We start from the raw sequence: 22,742 nt of genomic DNA, 5'->3' as shown, positions 1-22,742 counted from the left end.
AGTCACAGTACTAATGACTTCACAGAAAGGCAGCTGTCACCAACTGTTTTAAGTGTTGCTTCTGACTTGGTACAGATTAGAACATTTCTATTTTAAATTACAATATGAACTGCACTAAAGAGATACATTACTTTATTCTGTGCGAAACTTTTCAATCATATTTTTACTGTTTGCGGGGCTCATAAGGGGGCGAGTCGTAAAATCAAATGAGTCCTGAATCATGGTAGTGGCTGTGGGTAATAACGGTTATGATGATAATGTTGGAGGTTGACTGCAACAAAGGGACAGTGATGGAAAGTATCCTACCGTGGTCTGTGATTTTACAAGACACCAGATAGAGCTCCTTCAGACTTCTGCCCTCCTTGGCGATGATTTCCACACACCTACAGAGAGACACAGAGAGAAAGAGCCAATGTTTAAAGTGTCACCTGAGGCATCTTTGTTCTGTATATTGCGTTTCACTTTAGCTTGAAGGCAATTTCGACCTGCCTCAAAAACACTGAAACACGTGCAGTAAACTCCCTCTGTTACACGCACGCAGTAAAGGTTAAACAGTACAGCTGCAGGGTCATAAACCGTTCACATATTCAGCTTCTTTTAACACATACATCAATAATTAAACACCTGATCTGATTAGAGAAGCATGCACAAACACAGCGCGGGTATTCGTGTGTTTTTGTGCATGTGAATGCATGTACAAACGCACATATATAGTGAGCTCGCTCACTTCAAAGAGGGATATCTGCATTCAGCCCAGTGCCTGAGCCCAAAGGACCTACAGTGTGTGTGTGTGTGTGTGTGTGTGTGTGTGTGTGTGTGTGTGTGTGTGTGTGTGTGTGTGTGTGTGTGTGTGTGTGTGTGTGTGTGTGTGTGTGTGTGTGTTGTGTGTGTGTGTGAGAGAGAGAGAGAGAGAGTATACACCAGGGAGGGCCAAGAGGAAGATCAGAGTATCTGTATCAAATGATTCTCTTTAAATGCCTCTAATGAGAAGAGTGTGTGCAACAACTAGATTTTGATCAACGCATTTGACTCATTAACCTTCAGGAGAAAATGTTTTGATCTTTATGTTCTAGCATGAATATTTATGAGACAAGCGCACACACACACATACAGTATATACTGTACAGCTCTCGCTTTAATGTGAAAGCAGAGGGGGGAAAAAAGCGATGTCAAGCTGTCTTCCATCATGTCAAAGTGAAACAAGGAACGATATTTGTGCTCATACACTTTCACGCAATATGACTGACAACTGGGGTAATTCTGAAATGCATTGCTCATAGTCACTCGCTATCTACTTGCTTGTTGAGAGAATATGAGCTTCCCTTCTTTCATGTTTTTTTTTTGTTTTTGTTTTTTAAAAGCTGCATCTTCGCTATCTAGCAAACAGGACTGAAAATAGGATGCAGATCAACAGGGGATTCTGTACAGCAACATTTCCTTTTGAACAAAGCATGATGTGTAAGTTTGTGTGTTTTTGCATCCAGTATTCATTTGAGATGACACAATCCATGGATGTCACTTGATGTGTGACATATCACACCGTAGGATCCAGTTGGAAAAAGATGTCAGTGGGAGAAAAGTTAAAATGTGTGTCATATTTCTAAAATTCTGAGCGTAGCCAAAGCTGTTAAAATGTGCACTATCCTATCTGCTTTAGTTCACTGGGCTGCATCTTCATATTTCACCTTTTCTATTATATTTCTGTTGCGGTGGCCCTGCGAGCCTCTCCGTGTTCTCAGGTTGTTCTTTTCCTCCCTTTTCATTGTCCTCCCACCGCTCCCTGTTTATGTTTCTCTCTTCCTCCCTGCCACTAACTCCGTCCCGCCCTTCTTCCTTTTTCTATCTTCCACTCTTTTTCTCTCTCTCTCTCTGTGAGATGTGAATAAGAAAAACTCTTGAAAATAGAGAAAGGCCTGTTGCAATCGGTCATCCCTGACCCAACCTTGTGCTGCGGCCAGCCTTAGATTACATCAACAGCAGAATCACAATATCATGTCATGTGTCTTGGGGCTATATGGCATTAGAGCTGCTAATGAATGAATGCAATGGGATTAGTCGGTAAGGAAACAGATAAACCGAAAATAGCGATTCAGGGATGCAGCCGCGAAGGCCGAGGCAGAGTGCATCCTCTGGGAGCTTGTTACACTGTGCCCGGGTCCCGAGGGTCAGAGCTGAAGCAATTAGATCAGACATCAATGAATGAGGGAGGGAGTGAGGAGAGATGGAAAGCGAGTACAGCAGGAAACGGAGTGAGTAAAAAATCTCTATAAAGGTTGAACGGAGACAGAGGAGGTACATCATGGGAGACTGGGAGCTAAGGAAACAAGGGAGGAAAAGAAGTAGTAAGAGGCCATTAATAAGGCCGGAGTGAGGTGAAATGAGTGGACCGAGGAGACGGCAGAGGAGACGAGGGAGGCCGGAGCAGCGATGAGGGATGTGAACGCTAAGGCATGGATCACGCCACATGAAAGGCCTTCAAGAAGCAACAAGCTCCCACCTCCACTCAAACCCCACAAGGCTCAGCTGACATGAATTAGTGATCTGCTCGCTTTCAATAATGTACAGAGCCGGTGACAAAAGCCCCGGTTGGACACGGTGTGCATACTGAGCATTTAGACAGAGGCGATGCTACAGGAGATAACGCTGAAGGGAGGACATTAGGATGCAGAGTGGAGAGCAAGTCAACAGCATGACAAGGTGGTCGAGCTGGAGAAGCTGCTGATGATGCTGAAAAAGGGAGGAATGAGCAGGATGAAGAGGAGAATGAGGGAATAAATGACAGATTTAAGAGAAAGAAAAAAAAAATTTGAAAGAGGAAGGAAGAAAATGAAAAAGGAGGGACGATGACGCAGGTATGGAGGATTAAGAGGAGCAACTAATGAAGTGACAAAGAAAGCGTGGAGGACCGGGATCAAGATGGGGATACAATGTGAGAAAGAAAAACAGTCAAATGGTAGACTGGAAGATGTGTCGGCAGAGATTCAGGAAACGGTGGAAAAAGACGTGTCGTTTAGAGAGGCTAAGTGGAGGAGGAGAGGAGGCAGACAGTACAAGATGACAAAAATGAAGGGTAAGTTGAGCGGAAGGTTAATTAGGAGGATTTTGAACAATAACAGAAAAATGAGCAAGACGAAGGAGTGCAAGAAGATGAGGAGGAAATTATGATGACAAGTGAATAAGGCGAGAAAGTGTCAGCTATACCACAGAGGGCAAAAGATGCTCTTATAAATATTATGGAGGCATAAAAAAGTCCACACAAAGCCTTTTGTTATAGTTATGTATCTAGCTAATATACAGCTCAAGGCCACTTTTTTCCAATAAAAGGACAATAAAACCGTCTCCATGACAACTAAGGGACTGCATGTTTAACGGCAGGCAGGAGGGAGAGAGGATCATCAGGGGTCAGTGTGTGTTTGGCTCACTGTCACCACGCTGTTGGCACAAACAGCTAGAGGTAAACAATAAAACCGTCACTCCTCTCTCTATCTCAGTCTCATACAAACTAAATCAAACTTTGGTTCGGTTCTTGGCATGTCTGGGATTCGGGGGAATTTCTCTTCCTTAAACACAAAGTCACGCATACATTTTCTATCTAAATTGACTTACTGGAGCAACACAACTGGACCTTGAGGACGTTGCTTAACTCTGGAACGTATTTTATATTTAATTTTGTTTCCTTGCCAGCCAGCTAATGCTGCCTGCCAAAGAGTTTAGCTTTTGTTGGACTCCACTCTGCAGGATAAGAAGCTGAATTATAGTAAATAAAGAGCACGTCCTAATTGATATAACGCATCTCCTACCTGAAAGAGAGAAAAGGGTTTTTACCTAAACCTTCAGTAGGCAGTATATTTTTGGCATCATTGGGCAAAAAATCCATAAAAACCTTTCAACATATTGTAATTCAAGTGTTCTGAGAGAAAACTAGACTTCTGCTCCTTCTCATGGCTCTGTTTACAGGCTTGAGAAAAAATCAAACCTGTGATGGGAGACTTTGGCCAATCACAGGTCATTTCACAGAGAGAGTGTTCCTATTGGCTGTGCTCTGGCTGGTGGGCGGTGCTTGGTATTTCCTCAACTGATCTCAACATGCCTGCCGGGTCACAAACTTTCTCATTTTACAGCTAAACAGTCCACTACAAGATGATTCTGAAAACATCTGAGGAGAGAAATAGACATTACAGTAACAGAATACTGATTCATATTTGATCAGCGCCGCCTAGTTTGGAAGTTTGTTCGGAGTTGGTGAGTGATTGACAGCCGGCTCATAGATGGCAGCTGGACGGCAGACTCCAGATCAGCTATGACTGCTTGTTTTCCTCCGGTCTGTGAAATCCTGCAGATGCCATTAGGACACCGGAGGACACCGGAGGACACCGGAGGACACCGGAGGACACCGGAGGACACCGGAGGACACCGGAGGACACCGAGGAACATTTTTCCGGTTACCTGTCTCATGCTACTGTCAGGATATAGTGACCGTTTTATAAAAATAACTTTGTTTAATCATATTTGCTCCATTTCTACCCAATGCAGCTTTAATAACCAAGGTAACATGTTGCAGAGTTCTTGTAACAGGAAGTAACACTCCAATAATCTCTTTAAAGAGGTGCAGATGTAGCTACGTATACAGTATGTTCATAGCGTCAGGAGAAAAAAAAAAAAAATACACTAATTTGCCTTGCTGATACATAATTGCTCTTCCCTTGGAGTTTATAAAAAAGAAAACTCAATTATGTAGCTTAGTTTGAAACCATGGTAACTACATCAGCACTAATTTATCTTGTGATTAACGAAAGCATTTTCCAGGCTCTTTACATGTAAATGAGGCCCGAAGGTATGACGAGCTAAGTGGTGTGTAGATCGAGGTGCAAATGCGACCGACGGAGGAGCCGGGACGTTTTTTTAAACATCCATTTTTATTTCCCAGCATTCAATTTGCTCTCGGACCATATTAGCCCAACCTCGGCTCCGTACAGTGACTTAGTTTACTGAATATTATTTTAGATTTCAGAAATTACTGTGGCCCGATTACTACTCAGTCCTTAGTGCCAGTAAAATGAGCATAGGTCATCTTATGAAAATGTTATTTACTGAATAGCATCATTGTGAAGAGTTCTTTTTATATAACTCACAGAAGCTCCTGAATAATAAAAGGGAAATGGTAACCCAGTATTATCAGAGGGATTAAATCATATCTGTACTATATTGAAGGTTAGGAAATGGACTTTCTAGGTAAGGCCAAGGTAGTGATACTTTATACATAGTTTCCTTTTCACCTTCATCCCGACAGCAAGGAGCTCTACTGAGTCATCAACACCTCTGAAAACTAGCAACTAGCCTTTTAAAAAACACTTTATATATTCTACAGTATGCAAGCTTTTATGGACTTTACAGCCTTGACCTGTGTTTAAAAGAAAAAAGAGGATTAGCACGTAGCGTCATTGACCAACCAGCAGAGTACTGTTTCTATCTGAGCTCTACAGTATATTGTGGGATGCACCGATATGGGTATCAATCAAACCACTCGATACAATTCAATGCTATGTTTACAGTATATACTGGAATTTGAATGCCTGTTTAAGTTTTGACTAATTTGTTGCTGCATTTAAAATGTCGTCTCTTGTAATTCCTGATCATTTTGAAGATTTTTTTACCAAGTTTCTGGATAACAATTTATTATTTTAATACAATTCAGTACATTTAAATCTATGTATTCATTTGTTACATTTTGTTTTACAAAGTTAGGAAAGCAACATTTAAGTCAAGCCAGACACATAAAAGAATGATCCTAATCACTGCCACACGGTGAGGGATACACCTTACTAATTCAACACTGGTATGGGATCAGTACTCGGTATAGGCTGATACCCAAAGCCCAGGTATCAGTACCTTGCTTAAAGCTGCCCTATTGGACAACTGCCCTTTGACTGTATCCGCTTCATGTGTGTGCTTTGTTGTACAACCAGAGGTTAGACTTAGACAAAGCCTAGTGATCATCCCTTAATCCCAGCTCACTGTTTGATCAAACCTAATCTTTTCTATGAGCTTGTTGAAATGGTCATACTTTAAATTAGAAATATTTGAATGGTTATTTCAGATTCATATTTTGCACTGTATACTCATTTTTGTTATTTTCCATTTTGTTTATTTTGCTATTTAGTATTTTTTGACTGGCATCCTGTAAATAAAATGGTCTGATCAAAACTTATTGTGCAATCATTTTGCTTCAGCACCTTGTTTCTTATAGTCCAACACAAGTCCACTGGATTACAATTTCATTTTTGTCATAAAACTGCTCTCATAAAGTCTCACGGGAGACTTCCAACCACCTTACTGAACAATTTCCATACGTCAAACTGTAAAGAGTCTACAGTGAGACTCAACAAGGACATGTGGGACAAGAAAGGAGGGACAAAGGGAGTGAGGGACAACCCAGTGTGTGTGTGTGTGTGTGTGTGCGCGTGTGTGCGTGTGCGTGTGCGTGTGCGTGTGCGTGTGTTGTTTGTGCTTGTGCGAATGAGTGCATGTGTCTCTCAGAGGTGAAGCTAATCTTCTTTTATGCAGCACAGCCAGAGGTATCCAAGCAGACAGGCAGCAAGAGGAAGAATAGTAACAATACTTGAGAGAAACAGAAGTCCATATTTATCACAAAGACTGCAGACAGTCTTCCAGCCAAACAACATGTGTAGCGCTTCTCTTTAGCTAGCCCGTCACAATGGAGCAGGAACAAAGAGGCTGCTGGGAGAATGGCTGTAGGTAGGTATACTAGCACGGTGCTGCTGGCCAACACAAGGCCTCGTCTCATCCCGCTCCTCACACGGCCCACAATTACACGGCTGTCTGGCCACACAAAAGGAGCAGGGAAATAGAAATGGATGATTTTCAAGAGAAGAGGGCAAAAAAGAAAGAAAGTAAGCATGAAATGTATAAAGAAAAGTGGTTGAAGGTCTAGGGAGAGGATGAAAACATAAAAGGAGTAGGAGGAGTAGGAGGAGGAGGAGGAGGAGGAGGAGGAGGAGGAGGAGGAGGAGGCAGCGGTGACAGACGAGACTTCAGACTTCCATGGCTGTCTTTAGACTTAATGAAATGGAAGGGCGGAGCAGCAAAGAGGAGGAGAGCAAGGCAAGACGGGGGTTTATACTTCTTAGGAGAACGCTCTTGCAAAATGATTCTTGCTGTAAATTTTCTTTATATCGCCCATAAATCCATACACAAGTGTAAGGAAGCACGGTTCTGCTTCCTCAGACGATGCGCAACACTGACTTTCTGGAATCCTCGGAACAAAAAAAAGACTTTAAGACTTTTTCATTGGGCTAATATAAATGGATATAAAAATATCCAATACCTCAAAAGAGCCCTTGAGTAAGCAAATACTTCAGCAACAATCTTAAAATGGAGCAATACAGCTTTTATTGAATGTGAGGGAACACGTTCATTGCTTTTGAAATTGCTGACCCTCTGGTAATTGATGTGGACTTGGACTATTGTTCTGTTGCTGATTCGGGGTGCAATTAAAGTTGTGTTCTCAACAAAATATCAGCGAAGCAATCATATTTCATTTTCTTATCTTGAAGAAGCCGTTTGCTGCTTAAAATGATTTAAAATAGCAGAAAGAAGAATAACTTCAACAGAAGTGAAAATTATCTGAGACAAATAGATCAATCACAATCATTTTGGCATGTTTGCATTTTGTCATTACATCCTATGGATTTTATAGATGTCATAAAAATGAAAAATGAAAAACATGTTGCTTTACATGCGCTTCAAAATCCACATCTTTCATTTTCTTTGCATGATATGTAATTCAAGATGGGTTTGACTGTAAAATATTCAATAAAATGAAAACTTGTAAAACATGCTTACCAGGGTTCAACGTTAATCTTTCTTTAACTGGCCCGGTTGGGCAATTGGGTTTTATTTATTAGTGGTTAACAAAAAACAACAAAGACTAAAGTTAATTGTCATTTTTTTTCCGTCTTGTTCTGAAACTAGCGGCAAACAGCCCAATAGATAGTTGACGTTTCACCCACATCTTCTCTAACGCCACCCGACTAAACTCCTGTTTCCAGGATCATTGGAATGCTCGCTTGCACTTCATTTTCTCGCAAGAGCCCGATCGGTACAGTGCATGTGCAACTCTCCACAAAGAGATGAGGAGGAAGTGAGATGGCTCATGTTGATTTTATTTATAGAGCACATTCAAAATCATTTTAAAAAGCTCACTCCTTAGCTATTTCCATCATAGGCTTAGGAAAAAAACAATGGCTTTAATTATTCTTTTACAATTTGCCTGATTGGGCAAGTGAGCAGCCAGATCTACTAGCCCCGGGCAAGCTCGCACTTACTATTGTAACTTGTGAAATGTAACTGTGACAAAGAGCTCACAGACATATCCCATATCTGTTTATTGTTATGATAAGAATTTGCAGATACACTTTTTTATCCCTATCTGTTTGAGCGTGTGTATTTGTGTGCGGTTGGTGTGTGTGTGTAAGTTCCAGTCGTCTGAATCAGGGTCTGCTTCAGCAATTAGGGCCTGGATGATTTCCCAGGCTAGCCGGCCGTACCCACCGCTCAAATGAGAATCACATTCCTATTGTGTTCCACCGCCGTTAATCATGTTTTCAAACGACTCTGCAAAACTGCGGGGCATTCCAGCAGCTTGTCATCGGCCTGCTCAAAAATGTGCCGATGGGGTCGTAACTGGAGCTGTAAAATGCCCATCATCCTCGACTTCCCTGTCCAACCTGTGCTTTTGTTTCTTTGTTTGTCTGGGAAAGGAGAGGCGAGCACACTTTTCAGGTCAACACAGCCAACGGAAAGCAGAAACATCAAGGCCCTGATATGTGCTGCCGTCTCCTCTCATCCTCAGTGGAGGTTGGCTTCTTTAAATGCTTGAAGCATTTCATCCAGCTCTAAGTATTCTGTAATTGCAGAGTAAAACACTTCTAGTACTCCACAAACGGCAAAAGTTTCAATATAGAGACGGCAGTTCTACTCTGAGCAAATGGCCATTTAGCAGTTCTAGAGCTGCACATTAAACAATATTGAGTTCAAAAGTGCATAAGACTTCTGGAGATATATATCCACCTGTAAACTCATGGCTGTTATTACGTACAGCATCAGCCAACAATTTCACCATCTCCAAAAACAAGTGTCCCTCACAAACCAGCTGATTTGTCCATCAGAAACCAGGGGGAAAAGCCAACTAAGCACTTTGTGAGGTTAAGTGGCAGTTATTCACTTTAAGCCCATCCAAATGGACAGCCTGTTGCCTTGCCGACGCTGACGAGCCTCCGTGATGCACATGCACAAACAGCATTTTAAAGCAGCTCCAGAGGAAAACAAACTGGCCCGACATCGCTCACATGTGGATCTCTCATAGCTCTTCACTCTGCATCTGCGGCTCCTTTACCAGTTGCACCGTAGCAGCTTCCTAGAGGACACGCAAGTGAGACACTGACCTGTAAATGAACAACTGGAAAGCAAAGCCGTTCTGTAAAGCAATGCCATGCCCCTATCTGCCTCCACGGTCAGCCCACTGCAGCCATAACACAATAAATAACTCAGGAGAAGATGAGCACTGCCCTGTGGCAGATGGCGATAAGACTTACAGCCTCAGGTCGGCGCTGACACAGTGGTGTTTGTGCCTGTGCAAGTGTGTGTGCGCGTGTGAGTGCAAGAGAAAGTTAGTGGAGCTCTGCCCATGTGAGACGAACAGTTAGGTTCGAGATGGTTGCCCATGATAGATGTCACTGTGGGGAATAAAAGCAGCAGACGCATCTGCTTTCTCTGTGTCTCTCTTTGTTTATAAAGCATGCAGTTAGGTAGAGCGGGGGGGAATTACTTAAAACTCCTCACTCAGCACAATGTACATGTGTTTGATTATGGCATCCACAGCTTCAATTAGGCTTGTGTATTTTGATTTTGCAGAAAACTCACAATTTATAGCACACAACTTTGGTTTGTACCCAAAAAAGCAAAGTAAATACAGTCCAGCCGTGTGATCACAAAGAGAACCTCTACTGGTTTCACTACGATGCGGTTATATGGTGTACATGTTAACCACAAGGCTCCAATGAAGTGGATTCTAAACTGGCAAATGCTTTCTTTTTTTATTGAGACATTCATTTCTAAAAAGCTATCAAAAGTGGAAGGAAATGAATTTGATAAATGTTTTTTTTATGGCTGTCAAAGTTAATGTGATAACGCCAATTTGTTTTAACACATTAACGCAATTGATCTTTAAGAGGTTGTAGCGGGTTAGCTTTTGAAGCTACAGTAAAGATACTGGCATCATATGAAACTAGAGAACCTAATGAATCCATTGGTACCATGTCATTCTAGCCCATTTTCAAAGGGGTTCCTTGTCCTCTGACCTCCAGATATGTGAATGTAAATGGGTTCTATGGGTACCCACGAGTCTCCCCTTTACAGACATGCCCACTTTATGATAATCACATGCAGTTTGGGGCAAGTCATAGTCAAGTCAGCACACTGACACACTGACAGCTGTTGTTGCCTGTTGGGCTGCAGTTTGCCATGTTATGATTTCAGTATTTTTTCTATAAAAATATAGATACATTTGCATAAAGCAGCATATTTGTCCACTCCCATGTTAAGAGTATTAAATACTTGACAAATCTCCCTTTAAGGTAAATTTTGAACGGATAAAAAATTTGATTAATTTGTGATTATTAAATATTTTAATCGACAGGCATAGTTTTTTGCTTTTTGTTTTTGAAACAGGCTCCTATTTCTCTAAAATCCTGTCAAAAATACACCATAGCATTTCATTATGAAGAGCAGATAACACAACCAATAACTAGCAGCTAGTGTAATAACAGCATCTTGTTTCAGACACTAAAGAAAACAGGCGGTCTGACGGTGATAAATTGAGGTGAGCGTGCCCCTCGGGGCTGCGTATCGTAACTCTTCTGCTCCGTGTCCACATGCAGAGAGAGGTGAACTATCACGGTGTTTACCAATAGGCCTGACACAATGGCACCCGGTAACACACAGTGTACACCCTCCCGCCCACTCAGCCATGGCTAATTGCTCTGCACTTTGATTACCGCCATCTATTTTAATGAGAGCTTACGTTCTCTGCCGCCCGCTCTCTCTGTCAAACACACATGCAAACACACCGGTACACACATGCGGGAGTGCCACATGGATGTGCATACACACAGAAAAGAGAGGAGAACAATACTGTGTAGCGTGTTTGTCCCGGTGGCAGGAAATTGCAGGGTGTTCATTAGGCTAATGGATATGAAGAGGAAGGGAGAAGGGGGATGAAGATAGAATGGGGGAGGACAGGATGAGAGGGTGGGAGGCCACTGAATTATACCACAACAAATGCTGTACAATGGCCCAACAAGTCATATTGCGGCGTGTAATTTCCTCGCCGCTATGATCGAGAGAGGAATGCTTCAATTACACAGACTGGCTTTAATTACGCTGAATTTGCCTCATAAGTCGGCTCCTGTTGAGAACGAATGAGCTGTTGCGTTTTTGGTGCTGCTGCTTGCTGCTCCTGCAGCTCGGCCGGGCGGACTCGGCTTCATTAGGAACACTGGTGTACTAGCACACACACCAGGATGACAAAGCCTGATCAATGGACTCACACTGTTCTAAAGACTGAGGGAGAGCAGAAACAGTAGATACCGAACTGGACAGGGTTGCTGATCGATGGGGGAAAATGTGTGCTTTCCAGTGTGGCTTCCGTCATTCTTTTATTTTCCTTTGCACACATTGTAGCTCCTGTCATTCAGGCAGTACGGACTCTTTTCCTCAGGTTACAATACTTTAGATTTTTCTCCGACGTGAGTAGACCACGCTACGACTGCCCTCGACTACATTGTGCTTAAAAAAAAACACACACGAGCAGAATGCAATGTGTATAAAGCGCAAGAGAAGTAGAGAGAAAAAAAAACACAGAAAAAAGGAGGAGTGTGAAAGGAAAGAGAGCATTAAAGAGATGGAGCGCGACAACCACACTACAACCACAGCTATGCCGGATCACGTCGTCACACTCTGTCTCATCACTTTACGAGACGTTAGGTCGTCCATGAAACTAGTTCAGCATGTCTAGTAGAACCATCGTCACTGCCCCACGCACACACACACACACACACACACACACACACACACACACACACACACACACACACACACACACACACACACACACACACACACACACACACACACACACACACACACACACACACACACACACACACACACACACACACACACACACACACACGCACACGCACACACACACATGCACACACACACACACACACACACACACACACACACATGCATACACATATAATTGTTCAGTTGGAAAATGTTGTTCCAGGAAAACAGGGCTCCAAATACTGCCAAGATGAGGTCAGAGCGCTGTACGGTAAGTCAACTAGAAAAGGTGAATATATGTGAGTTTCATATTTCATTCCACATGTAATAAAAACTCCAAGTTTTGCTTAGAGTTGCTCCTCACCCTGGTAACTATCAACCCTGACTCTTGACCTCTGACGTCTGGAGACCCTCTGTCTGCCACTGTAGCCATAGCAACATAAGCAAGGGTCGCACTTTAACAACCTAAAACAGTGGCACGGTCTAAGAAACTATTATTACACAAAACATTAGGCAAAAAAAATTCTGTTACTTTAATACAGGCACCTTATTTCTATACCTTAACACCCTCTCCTACTGGATATTATCACTGAATTGTCCTGTTTGATTTACAGTACATAATGCCTTCCTATTCCCTTGGTGGTGTTATCATATTATTAAAGCATCACACCTTACCAAGACAACACACAGTACAAATAAAACCCCCACATCCACCTGAAAAATAAATCATTTGTAGTATATAGGCAGAGGGCCCTAGCATATAGTGTAAAAAGTAGCTGCTAATCCAATTGTTTCCTCCATGGGGACGAAAAAGGGAAAAGATCCTAATGAGAAACTGGTGGCTAAATAACCATGATGGTAATAACAGTGGGAGCGTCTCTCGGTGCATGTGTTTGACTCTGGTGACACACGGCCATTAGGTATTCATGAAAACAGATGTTGCTTGGCTCGCCAGCTCATTGGCCAAAACACTCCTTGAAAAAGCCAGAATCCAAAATGAATTCCCCAACGGAACGCACTGTTTGATCCCACGCCAAGAAAAAGTGAGGAGATTTTCATGCTATAGGAGAAGGACGAGGAGGACGAGGAGGAGGGGGGGATGGACGGAAGACGAGAGGTAAGAAAGAAAGGGAGACAGAAGTGTAGTTTATCCCCCTTGAAGTTGCTGTCTTTCTCTCATAATGCCTCTTCATCACCAAACCTCATCTCTTTCTCCTCATGTCCAAAGATGCCATCTATACTGTAGCACGGGCTGAAGAAACAAAATCCTATTAGCTTGACAGCAAAGTGAATTTGTTGAAGCAGTCTCAAGCAGGCGACGCTCCAGTGGCTTATCACTGGCTAAGCAGACAGAGCTTAGGCAAGAGGAGGACAGAGGAGAATGGGGGAGGAGACAGACGGAGGGGGGGTCCAGGGGACTTTAGGTGCTTGTATATACAGTACTGTAAAAATAGGGCTCATTCTCATCTCTTTTGTCCCCTCACTCACCCCAAAAGGTCTGGCAAATTAGCAGTTCATTCTGATCTATAAAAAAATTTAATTGATGTGATACAAAAACTAATTTCACACTTTTTTCTGTTTATTATTTCTGTTTAATATGATTTCCCCCCTACTTAGATTGTGGTGCATGCTCAGCAGCACTTTTGTACTTTTTTTCCCCATTTTTCCCTTCACTCTGAATTATTGGAGATATTTTCTGAACTATTAATGTGAACACAGTTTTACTGTCAGCTGCAGTGGCCAGCATCCACTTGCATTGAACTGTATAAAACAGTGATTCTGAAAGTGGGGTCCATGGCTTCCAGGGCGTCCGCGAAACAATTTGCTATAAAATATAAAATTGTGCGGCATCATTAAAAAGTGCATAAATCTACAGATGGGATAATTTGGTTGAAAAGTTTCAGAATACAAATAGTTCCAATGGCATCTGAGAGTATAAATTAAAGTAAGCATATGCTTAATCGGTATTATGATTACATTTTGAAAGTTTGGTCTAAGACATAAAAAACGTTTGAGTGCGTGGGGACATAAAATCTAAACTAATTGGGAAAAAAAACAAAATGATAAAGATAATATTTTTTCCCCTTTCATTAGGTAGCCTATTTTTCTCAAAGGTTGTGTATTATATATCATTACATAGTGTATTTCTATTGTCAGTACTGTGGTTAGTGCTGTGTGTTTTGATAGGGTGCCAAGAATATTTTCCACTTTGGTGGACAACGAAGTTGTATTCTCTTATATTTGTATGTACAGTATATGAACATAACAAAACTTAAAGACGTAATAATGACTTCACTCCAAACACTGGTGTAGAGGTTAATCACTTTCTCCTTTGTCTCTGGTATCGTCTCCGTCCATCTTTGTAAAAGAGTGAATGTCGATGAGCTGTACATTCACCTGAGAACACAAGGAAGAGGATGCAGTTCAAGAGGATGGGGAACCAGATGTATAGCCTTTGTTCTCTTTCTTTTACCAAAACTATTGATATTATAGTCATCATCCCCACAAAGATCTTCTATTTAGTGTGCTGGAGAATTGACCACGGCTGGTGGTTTGGAGAGACAAAGGGAGGAAGACGAGAAGAGTAGAAGAAGAACAGGCTTTAATAGACAGTGTTGTTGATGGATGTGATTATAGCCTCTTCATGGTGCCCATCCATTCTCTATAGATTCCAGATGACAACAGTCCTTGGACCCTCTCTTTCTTCCTCTCCCTCCCTCTCCATGTTTTTCTCTTCACCCCTGTATTTAAGCATCCCGTCTTCTTCTCCTGTCTTTCAGCCGTTCTGTTTCCGTTTATCCTCCTTTTCTCTCCGCTCTCTAAACTCTGTGCACTCTTTGATTCCTCCCCCCCATAACACCACCTTCTTCTCACTTCCCCTCTACCCTCTTCATGTGCTTCACAGGGAGCCAACAAACCACATCATATATCCCCTTTCTCCTCCCAAACAACCCCTCCTTCGATCCCTACTATCTTTTTCTCTTTAACGCTGCCTCTCATCCTTTCATGGTCATCATCCCAGCGCGCTTCCTTACAGTTTACGACAGTGTTCTCATTTCCAAAGAAAAAATACCCCCCGATGTGTGGTACGTGTTTGCCACGAAACACATTAGCAGTGTCGAGTAAAACGCTATGACAAATGACAGCAGCCTAACGGTGGGGATCCCGCTGGTCATTCAGCCTGCCAGCTGAAGCACTGGAGTGCGCTCTGCCACAATACCAAGGCTCAAAGTGAAACCAATCCTCCAACGCCATACAATATCTGCCTTAATCTTACTCAAGCTCTGCTCATTACACACTCAGCATGGGCCGGAGACAGGCTACACGGGGAGCTATGCAGCTGGGATTTGTACGCCAACTGTGTGCGAGTTTGCGTGTGTGTAAAGACGCAATGATGTGGTATCGCTATCACTGCAAGACGAAGCCACATTTAAGGGTGTGTAATACGCCGTGACACTGTACGCAGATCAAGTAGATTTATAGTCCGTATCATCCCCCCCTTAAGAGACAAAACCATAGAGAATGTTAATTTCCACCGTCATAAACAACCATAATAAGCATTACAGTGACATGTGAGCATGTTTGCATGCCTCCGTAACAATCAGCATACTGTGAATCCGCGTACATGACATGCTTGTGTAGATGTGCTTCACCATATGTGTGTGAACATATATGTGCATGAGTAAGCGGTTGTGCACATGGCTCCTTTTTGCCTCATTACCACAGTAAAAACCTGACCATGCTTCGTTCATCACCTCCATCATGCGAGGTGAGGTCATGCAGAGTGAATTCAGACAATCCTAATTGTGCAGGGTGATAATGCACCCAAATAAAGACTAACATATTTCAACCCGCAATAATGCTCTCTGTAATCCAACAACTTTTCAGCACCCTCCAGTATCCAGCTTACATTCAAGGACGGACGGAGAGAGGGCTGTACCTAAAGCTGGAGGGCTGATCGGAAAAACAGGAGCCAAAATCTGAATAGAAAAGAAGTTTTGAGTACAAAGACACACACTAATACACAAGTGAAAATCACTTCCTTGCATACATTATTTTCTCGAATACTTAAACAACCATGTACACACACACACACACACACACACACACACACACACACGTACAGAAAGTCTACCCAAAGCAGCAGACTGGAGGGTTGGAGTGGTACGGCTCCCAGTCTGCCAGTTCAGTTTTATGTCTCGGCTTTGATACAAATCCACACAGCATGGGAGCTCAATCCACCACCTGAGGTCTGTGTGTATGTGTGTGTGCGTGTGTGCGTGTGTGTGTGTGTGTGTGTGTGTGTGTGTGTGTGTGTGTGTGTGTGTGTGTGCGTGCGTGCGTGCGTGCGTGCGTGCGTGCGTGCGTGTGTGTGCGTGTGCGTGTTTATGTATATGTGTGTGTGTCGGTATGAATGTCCGATCCACCACCTGTTTGTTAGCATTGAAAGCCAAACTCTGCTCACTTCCAGAGGGTGCACGTGGATGCTTGTGTGCGTGTGCACATGAGTATTTCCATGTGTGTGTTTTTGTGTGCACATGTGTGTACCTGTGTGGTGTGTGATCCATTCTGTTTTCCACATGAAGCTGTTCCTCATTAATCAATTTATAGAGGGACAGCTATATGAGCCGAGGCTCTCTTCCACTCCCTCACAATAAAACCTCAACGGGCTTCTTTCCTTCTCCAGCTCACATAACCCACCTTCTGGCCACATCAGGTCATACACAGTAACAAGGAAACCACAATGAGGATCACTGGCCTGGGCCAAACACATGCCATAATTATTCAATTTTTCAGCTGAACTCCTGTGGGTTTATATATTGTATACACTTTCAAGAAATTGTTTTTACTGAAATGTTAAGATCATTATTTTCTTGCCAAATTTTCTTTTACAGCACAGTTTGCGAGTGACCTAATGTCTGAACTGAAAGAAGTCATCATTTGCTGCCAAATTGTATAATTTATGGTGCTTTTTCCACAATTATGGATTATTAGGTTCTGATGACATTGGTGAATCATGGCAGGTATAATAGCTATGAAGTGTGTAACAAAGACAGGTGGTCAAAAAGAAAATGTATCTAAAAGAATTATGCAGTGACACGTCTGACAGCCGTGGGCCAATCTGTTCCACTACGTGTCCTATAACCCCAACTTTTCTCATTTCTCATGAACCCCACAGAGAGGACATGACAAATGCAGCAGAACAATGTTTTATCTCATCTGACATCCCGACAACCAGGAAATAAACAGAAGCTGACAGCCAATCAGATTGCCCATCTGCTAGTCTGCCTCGCAGTGGTTGGATCGCCCGACAAGTGGTGAAGGAATAATTTCTGTGAGGGACACACCCCAGAGATGGCGAGTGGGGGAGCGGGAGGGGGGATACAGGGAGAGTAGAGTGAGCAGCCACATGGCAACCCCGGGCTATTTGATTGGTGGAGGCGTGCAGGCAACAAGGCAGGAAGACCAGGAAATGTAATTCAGGGAGGCTGTCTGAATATGACATCTCTGGGAGCTATTCAATCTGCAGCCAAACCCTCAAGTGGCGCCTCGCCTGGCATGGTGGCAGGGAGGTTACAACTGTGAGCTCACTGCCTGTCAACCCCACTACACCCTCTGTGGAGAAAAAGATATGACGGCAAGGAGAGGAGAGGAGAGGAGAGGAGAGGAGAGGAGAGAATAGGGAGAGGAATACTAGAATGACGAGAAATATATTTATATACTGAAAATTTAACTAAAAAAGGTGCAGCCAAGAATAAACAAGATTTAAATGGAGTGGGTGAACGTCTGAAAGGAAAGAAAGAGGGGATGCCAAGAGACGGAGGCACAATGGGACTCTGAAGCTCGGGAGAATGAATGGGAGAAAGACTGAGGAAGGAAAGGCGGAGTGAGTGAGAAAGTGATCCAGGCGCCGGCTGTGATTCTTCTCTGTCAAGTATGGCTCATAGAGAGTAGTGATAATTGACAACAGTGGCTGACGTTCCCCGGACCACTCTATTCATTACAAAACCAAACAATCTAACCCCCCGACCCCCACCCCCATCCACCCCGTCCTATGCCTTGAGAAGTACATTAAGCAGCAGGACTGCATAGCTTTGAAGTGGATCTAATACAGAATGCCTTGTTGCCTACAGCTAGGGACTAGATTAGGCAATGTGCTTTGGGTCAAAGGGAAGTTCACCCAAACATTTTCACTTATTTACTTTCATTTGTAATATAGATACTACTATACTACTACTATATATATATATATAATATATATATATATATATATATATATATAATATATACATGATTTATATTTGGCATCCACAAACAAAGGTTAAAAGCTAAAGTAATTTAAAACACATTACCTCTGTAATGTAAGATGGGTGCTATCTGCAACAACACACAAACAAATACATAAACAGGCTAACAAATGAATATATAAATGCATTAATAAACGTGCAATCCTTTTGTGATTTCGCCAATCAGAGGGAACTCTATTAGGTACACCTGTGCAGTCAATCCAATACAACTATTCTATGATAAAGTCTACTCTTATGATCCCTGTAATGTTCAGGTTTTGATGACACTGTCAAACTGTACATGTGTTTATTCAATTCTATGTTTTAGCATTGAGGTCACAGTTAGTAGTGGTGTTGAACTGGACTGCATTTTATTGAGATGTATATTAACTAATGTCATATTATTTGAATAGTAAATAGGGATATACAGTATTAAGGGCTGTGTTTGCTTGATTAACAGGTGTGTCATTGATGTTGACGTCACACTCAGCTCCACCCAAGTTCTTGCTCTTGTACAGTGACAGCAATTACAAACTCAAGGCTTCAAAACTTCCCTTAAAGCAGCAGTGGGTAGAAATGGAGCAAATGTGATTAAAAAAAGTTATTTTTATAAAGCGGTCTCTATATCCTGACAGTAGTACATGAGACAGGTAATCTGAAAAAAAAATCATGTGCCTCTGTGTCCTCCGGTGCTCCTGACGGCATCTGCAAGATTTCACAGACGGGAGGAAAACAAGCAGTGAGAGCTGATCTGAGGTCTGCAGTCCATCTGCTGTCTATGAGAGCCGCAATTTCTCTCCTCAGATGTTCTCAGAATCATCTTGTAGTGTACTGTTTAGCTGTAAAATGAGAAAGTTTGTGACCCGGCAGCCATGTTGAGACCAGTTTAAGAAATACCAAGCACCGCCCACCAGCCGGAGCACAGCCAATAGGAACGCTCTCTCAATGAAATGACCTGTGATTGGCCAAAGTCTTCCGTCCCGGGTTAGACTTTTTAAACCATGAAAACAGACTCATGAGGAGGTGAAGTCTAGTTTTCTCTCAGAACACTTAAATTACAATATGCTGAAAGGTTATCATGGAATTTTTGACCCAATGATGCCAAAAATATACTGTCTACTTTAAAAAAAAAACATTTGTCTGATCTCACATGCTCAGGGTGTGTATGGTTTATAGTTTAACGTAAAATACGTCAACATTTGTTGTGTTTATGGAACAAAAATACACTCCTACATAGCGGATGGAGAACATCTCTGAACACACTTGCACACATCTTTCTAACATGTGATGATGTTCTCTCGTATTTCAACAGAGCGCACCTGAACCATAGAGGAATGACATCATGGGAGGAAATGAGTGAGCGTCTATGGGCGCTGATAGTTCAGATGCTGCCATTCAGCACCGTTCCCTGTCGTTCACATCCATTCGGCTTCTTTGCTGCCTTTTCCTGCTGGTTTTCTGGATTTAATAGCAGCTCCTGAAGAATCTTATCAGTCAAGTTATGACTTCACTGTCTGGTCCTCGCCAGTCAGCATTCAACCTCTGAGATAGTCGATGACAGCTCACTATTGGATACAGCTCCAACAATCTTTTATCGAGGCCGTTCATTCATATGTGCATACAGATAGAGAAATTCAGAGAAGCACAAAGACACAGAATCACTCACCCCTCCTCCCTCCCTCCTACGCAGACACACTCATCTACCATTTCATCCCAAAGAGACTGTACACATTCAAACAAACAGAGGAGACAGTTATTGTCCGAATGCAATTATCTTGTACTGTCCATCTCCTTGACTGCTGTGGGACAAAGGGCCCTCTGTTGATGAGGCTAGCAGCGTGTGAATAGGAGGTTAGACATCCTTGGCCTTTTCCATGGCTGTGGACATTCAATCTGCCATCCACACATCCCAGTGGATCTGATAACACACAAGAAACCCCAGAGAGAGAGGCAGAGAAAAAAACAGACGCTAATGGCTTCAGTATTGTGTGTAAATCCTCTCTTATCTGCCTGCTCTTTGTGTTAAGAGACTGGTCAAGGGCAGTGGGAAAGAATAAACTCTATTACCGCAATGTTTTCTGCCAGCGTTCACCTCAACGTAAACAGTTTAGACCATGCAAGGGAAAGCACGCGTTAAGAAACACACCATGATATTCCATAAACAAAACACACACACACACACACAAAGCTCGCTATACAGATTGATGCCAGAAAAGGCTGACCTGGCATTAGACTGGAGCTAATTATTCTCAGCCTCTCAGATTCTCCCATTGGAGTTGTCTCACACAAGCACACACATGCACACACACACGCACGCACACTAATTGTTGTGCTGATTCTCTCTTTAGCGCTGTCTTGTCTGCGTCTCGTGGCGACCGAACAGTGAGAGGGAGAAAATTAGTGGAAAGGTAAAAAGAGCGAGGATGGCAGGAAAAGAAAAGACATGGTGGATTATCCCCCTAATCCCCCCGTCCCATTATAGGGGGGAGGCTCAGCTTCTAATACGTAAAGAGTACAGTAGGAACCTGCTTCTCTCTCTTTCTCTATCCTCTGACTCCTTTGGTGCTCTTTTTTTTCCACATCATCAGCTCTGTCTGAGATGTTTCTTTCTTTTATCATTTTTATTCTTTACACTTTTTTCTGCTTTGTTTTGACTAATTGAATCTACCTCATGGATATCACAAGTTGTACTAATATAATTACCTGACTTTTGTGTATTTTCAATACTTTTGGGGGATGTATTTTATACATTTCTGATAGTCATTAGTAGAGAGAGGCCACGAGAAGAGGGCACATGCAACAAATGTGGAGGAGAACCGCTGACCACAAGGATGCCCTGCCAATACTTTTAATCCATTATTTGCTTTTTCAAAATGAACATGTCCCTTTTATTTAGTATTCAAATGCTTTCATTTGTATAAACACAATTTACCACAATAAACAAACCTATTTATTTACACTAATGTTCGACCACACCAAGAACAGTACATTGTGTACATGGCAATTAGAAACAGTAGCATTCAGCCTCCTGCTGACTCTTCAACACAAACACTCCTCATCAGAATTTTGGTGTCTTTCTTTGAAAAACATAGATGAATATTTCAAATGTTAATTATGAATCAGCAAAATGAGGAGATGAGCAGTGATGGACGGAGGTAATAGCAACCAACATAATAAACCCTTTCTTATTCTAATGAGAGCCTCACTCTTCTCTCCTCCTTTCACGCATGCAGTGTGTCCAAAGCATAAACAGCTAACACATTCATGTTAACTGGTTATTTACAAGCGTATTTACAAATTGAACTTCTTTCCTAAAAATGTATATGTAAGAATTTGGTGTATTGTGTGTGTATTGTGATGTTCTCTGTACAGAACTCGTCCACAGATGTAGACAATGCAGTAATAGCAGAAATGGCAAATATGCAAAACTAATTACAATAGTAAGCCATGATCGTCCATCACAGCAATCACTGCCACATCGTATGTAGGAATCAATTCTAAATGTCAGGCTGCACATTATACAGGCGGTTACCACTCATTTGTGAATAACCTCCAACTCTGATGACGGGTATTGGCAAGAATCTGCCGATACAATACATATCATGAGACAACGGTTACCATTCAATATATTGTGATATGCTGCGATACTGTAAGCAAGGCGCTATATTGTGATGTTTTCATAATCTACAATATATATATATCATTTTCTTACACCACAAACTTTGACTTTGTAGTAGCTACAAGAGCTCAAAGCGAAGACTGTTTACACAAAGAACAACTTCCTCCATTGCAGTAGTTGTTTCCATTCAATTGTCAAGCAAATTTTAGGCAAACTTTTGAAAAGTCGCAAAAAGAAATGTGAACGAGGCGTGTTTTCATCAACTGGTTTGGAGTGAATAAACTCGGCTAGAGCGTAGTTTGGTCAGAAGTAGGGATGTCACGATACCAGAAATCTAGTAGTCGAAACCAATACCAGTCATTTTCCACGATTCTCGATACTAAATTCGATACCACGGTAAAAAAAATAAAAATAAAAAAATAAATCCCATGTAATGTGTACATGTGTCTATATATATCCTCAGATTGCAAGCAGTAGTTTAAATTCACTGACATGGTGACATTTCACTGGGTAAAGGCTACCAGAGGTGGGACCAAGTCATTGTTTTGCAAGTCGCAAGTAAGTCTCAAGTCTGTGACTCAAGTCCCAACTCAGGTCTCGAGTCCTAAACAAGCCATATGCACGCTTCACCAAATGTAACGTCATTTTAACAGCAGAGTAACTGGATCCATCTGGTGCTCAGTAACAGA

General features: G+C 42.2%; 1 protein-coding gene across 3 annotated transcripts in view; it reads right to left on the bottom strand.

The window, feature by feature from the left end:
* fbxl17 (F-box and leucine-rich repeat protein 17) overlaps positions 1 to 22,742 on the bottom strand; it is a 298,794-nt gene that overhangs the window by 90,937 nt on the left and 185,115 nt on the right. For all 3 annotated transcript variants that reach the window (XM_074637127.1, XM_074637128.1, XM_074637131.1), the window contains one exon: positions 307 to 383. In XM_074637127.1, coding sequence (XP_074493228.1) covers positions 307 to 383 — 77 coding nt within the window. The remainder of the gene's footprint in view (positions 1 to 306; positions 384 to 22,742) is intronic.

Source organism: Sebastes fasciatus, chromosome 6 (genome assembly GCF_043250625.1).
Source record: "Sebastes fasciatus isolate fSebFas1 chromosome 6, fSebFas1.pri, whole genome shotgun sequence".
NCBI classification, from domain to species: Eukaryota; Metazoa; Chordata; class Actinopteri; order Perciformes; family Sebastidae; genus Sebastes; species Sebastes fasciatus.
Note: the sequence above shows the minus strand (reverse complement) of the source record. Positions and strands in the feature narration are given on the sequence as shown.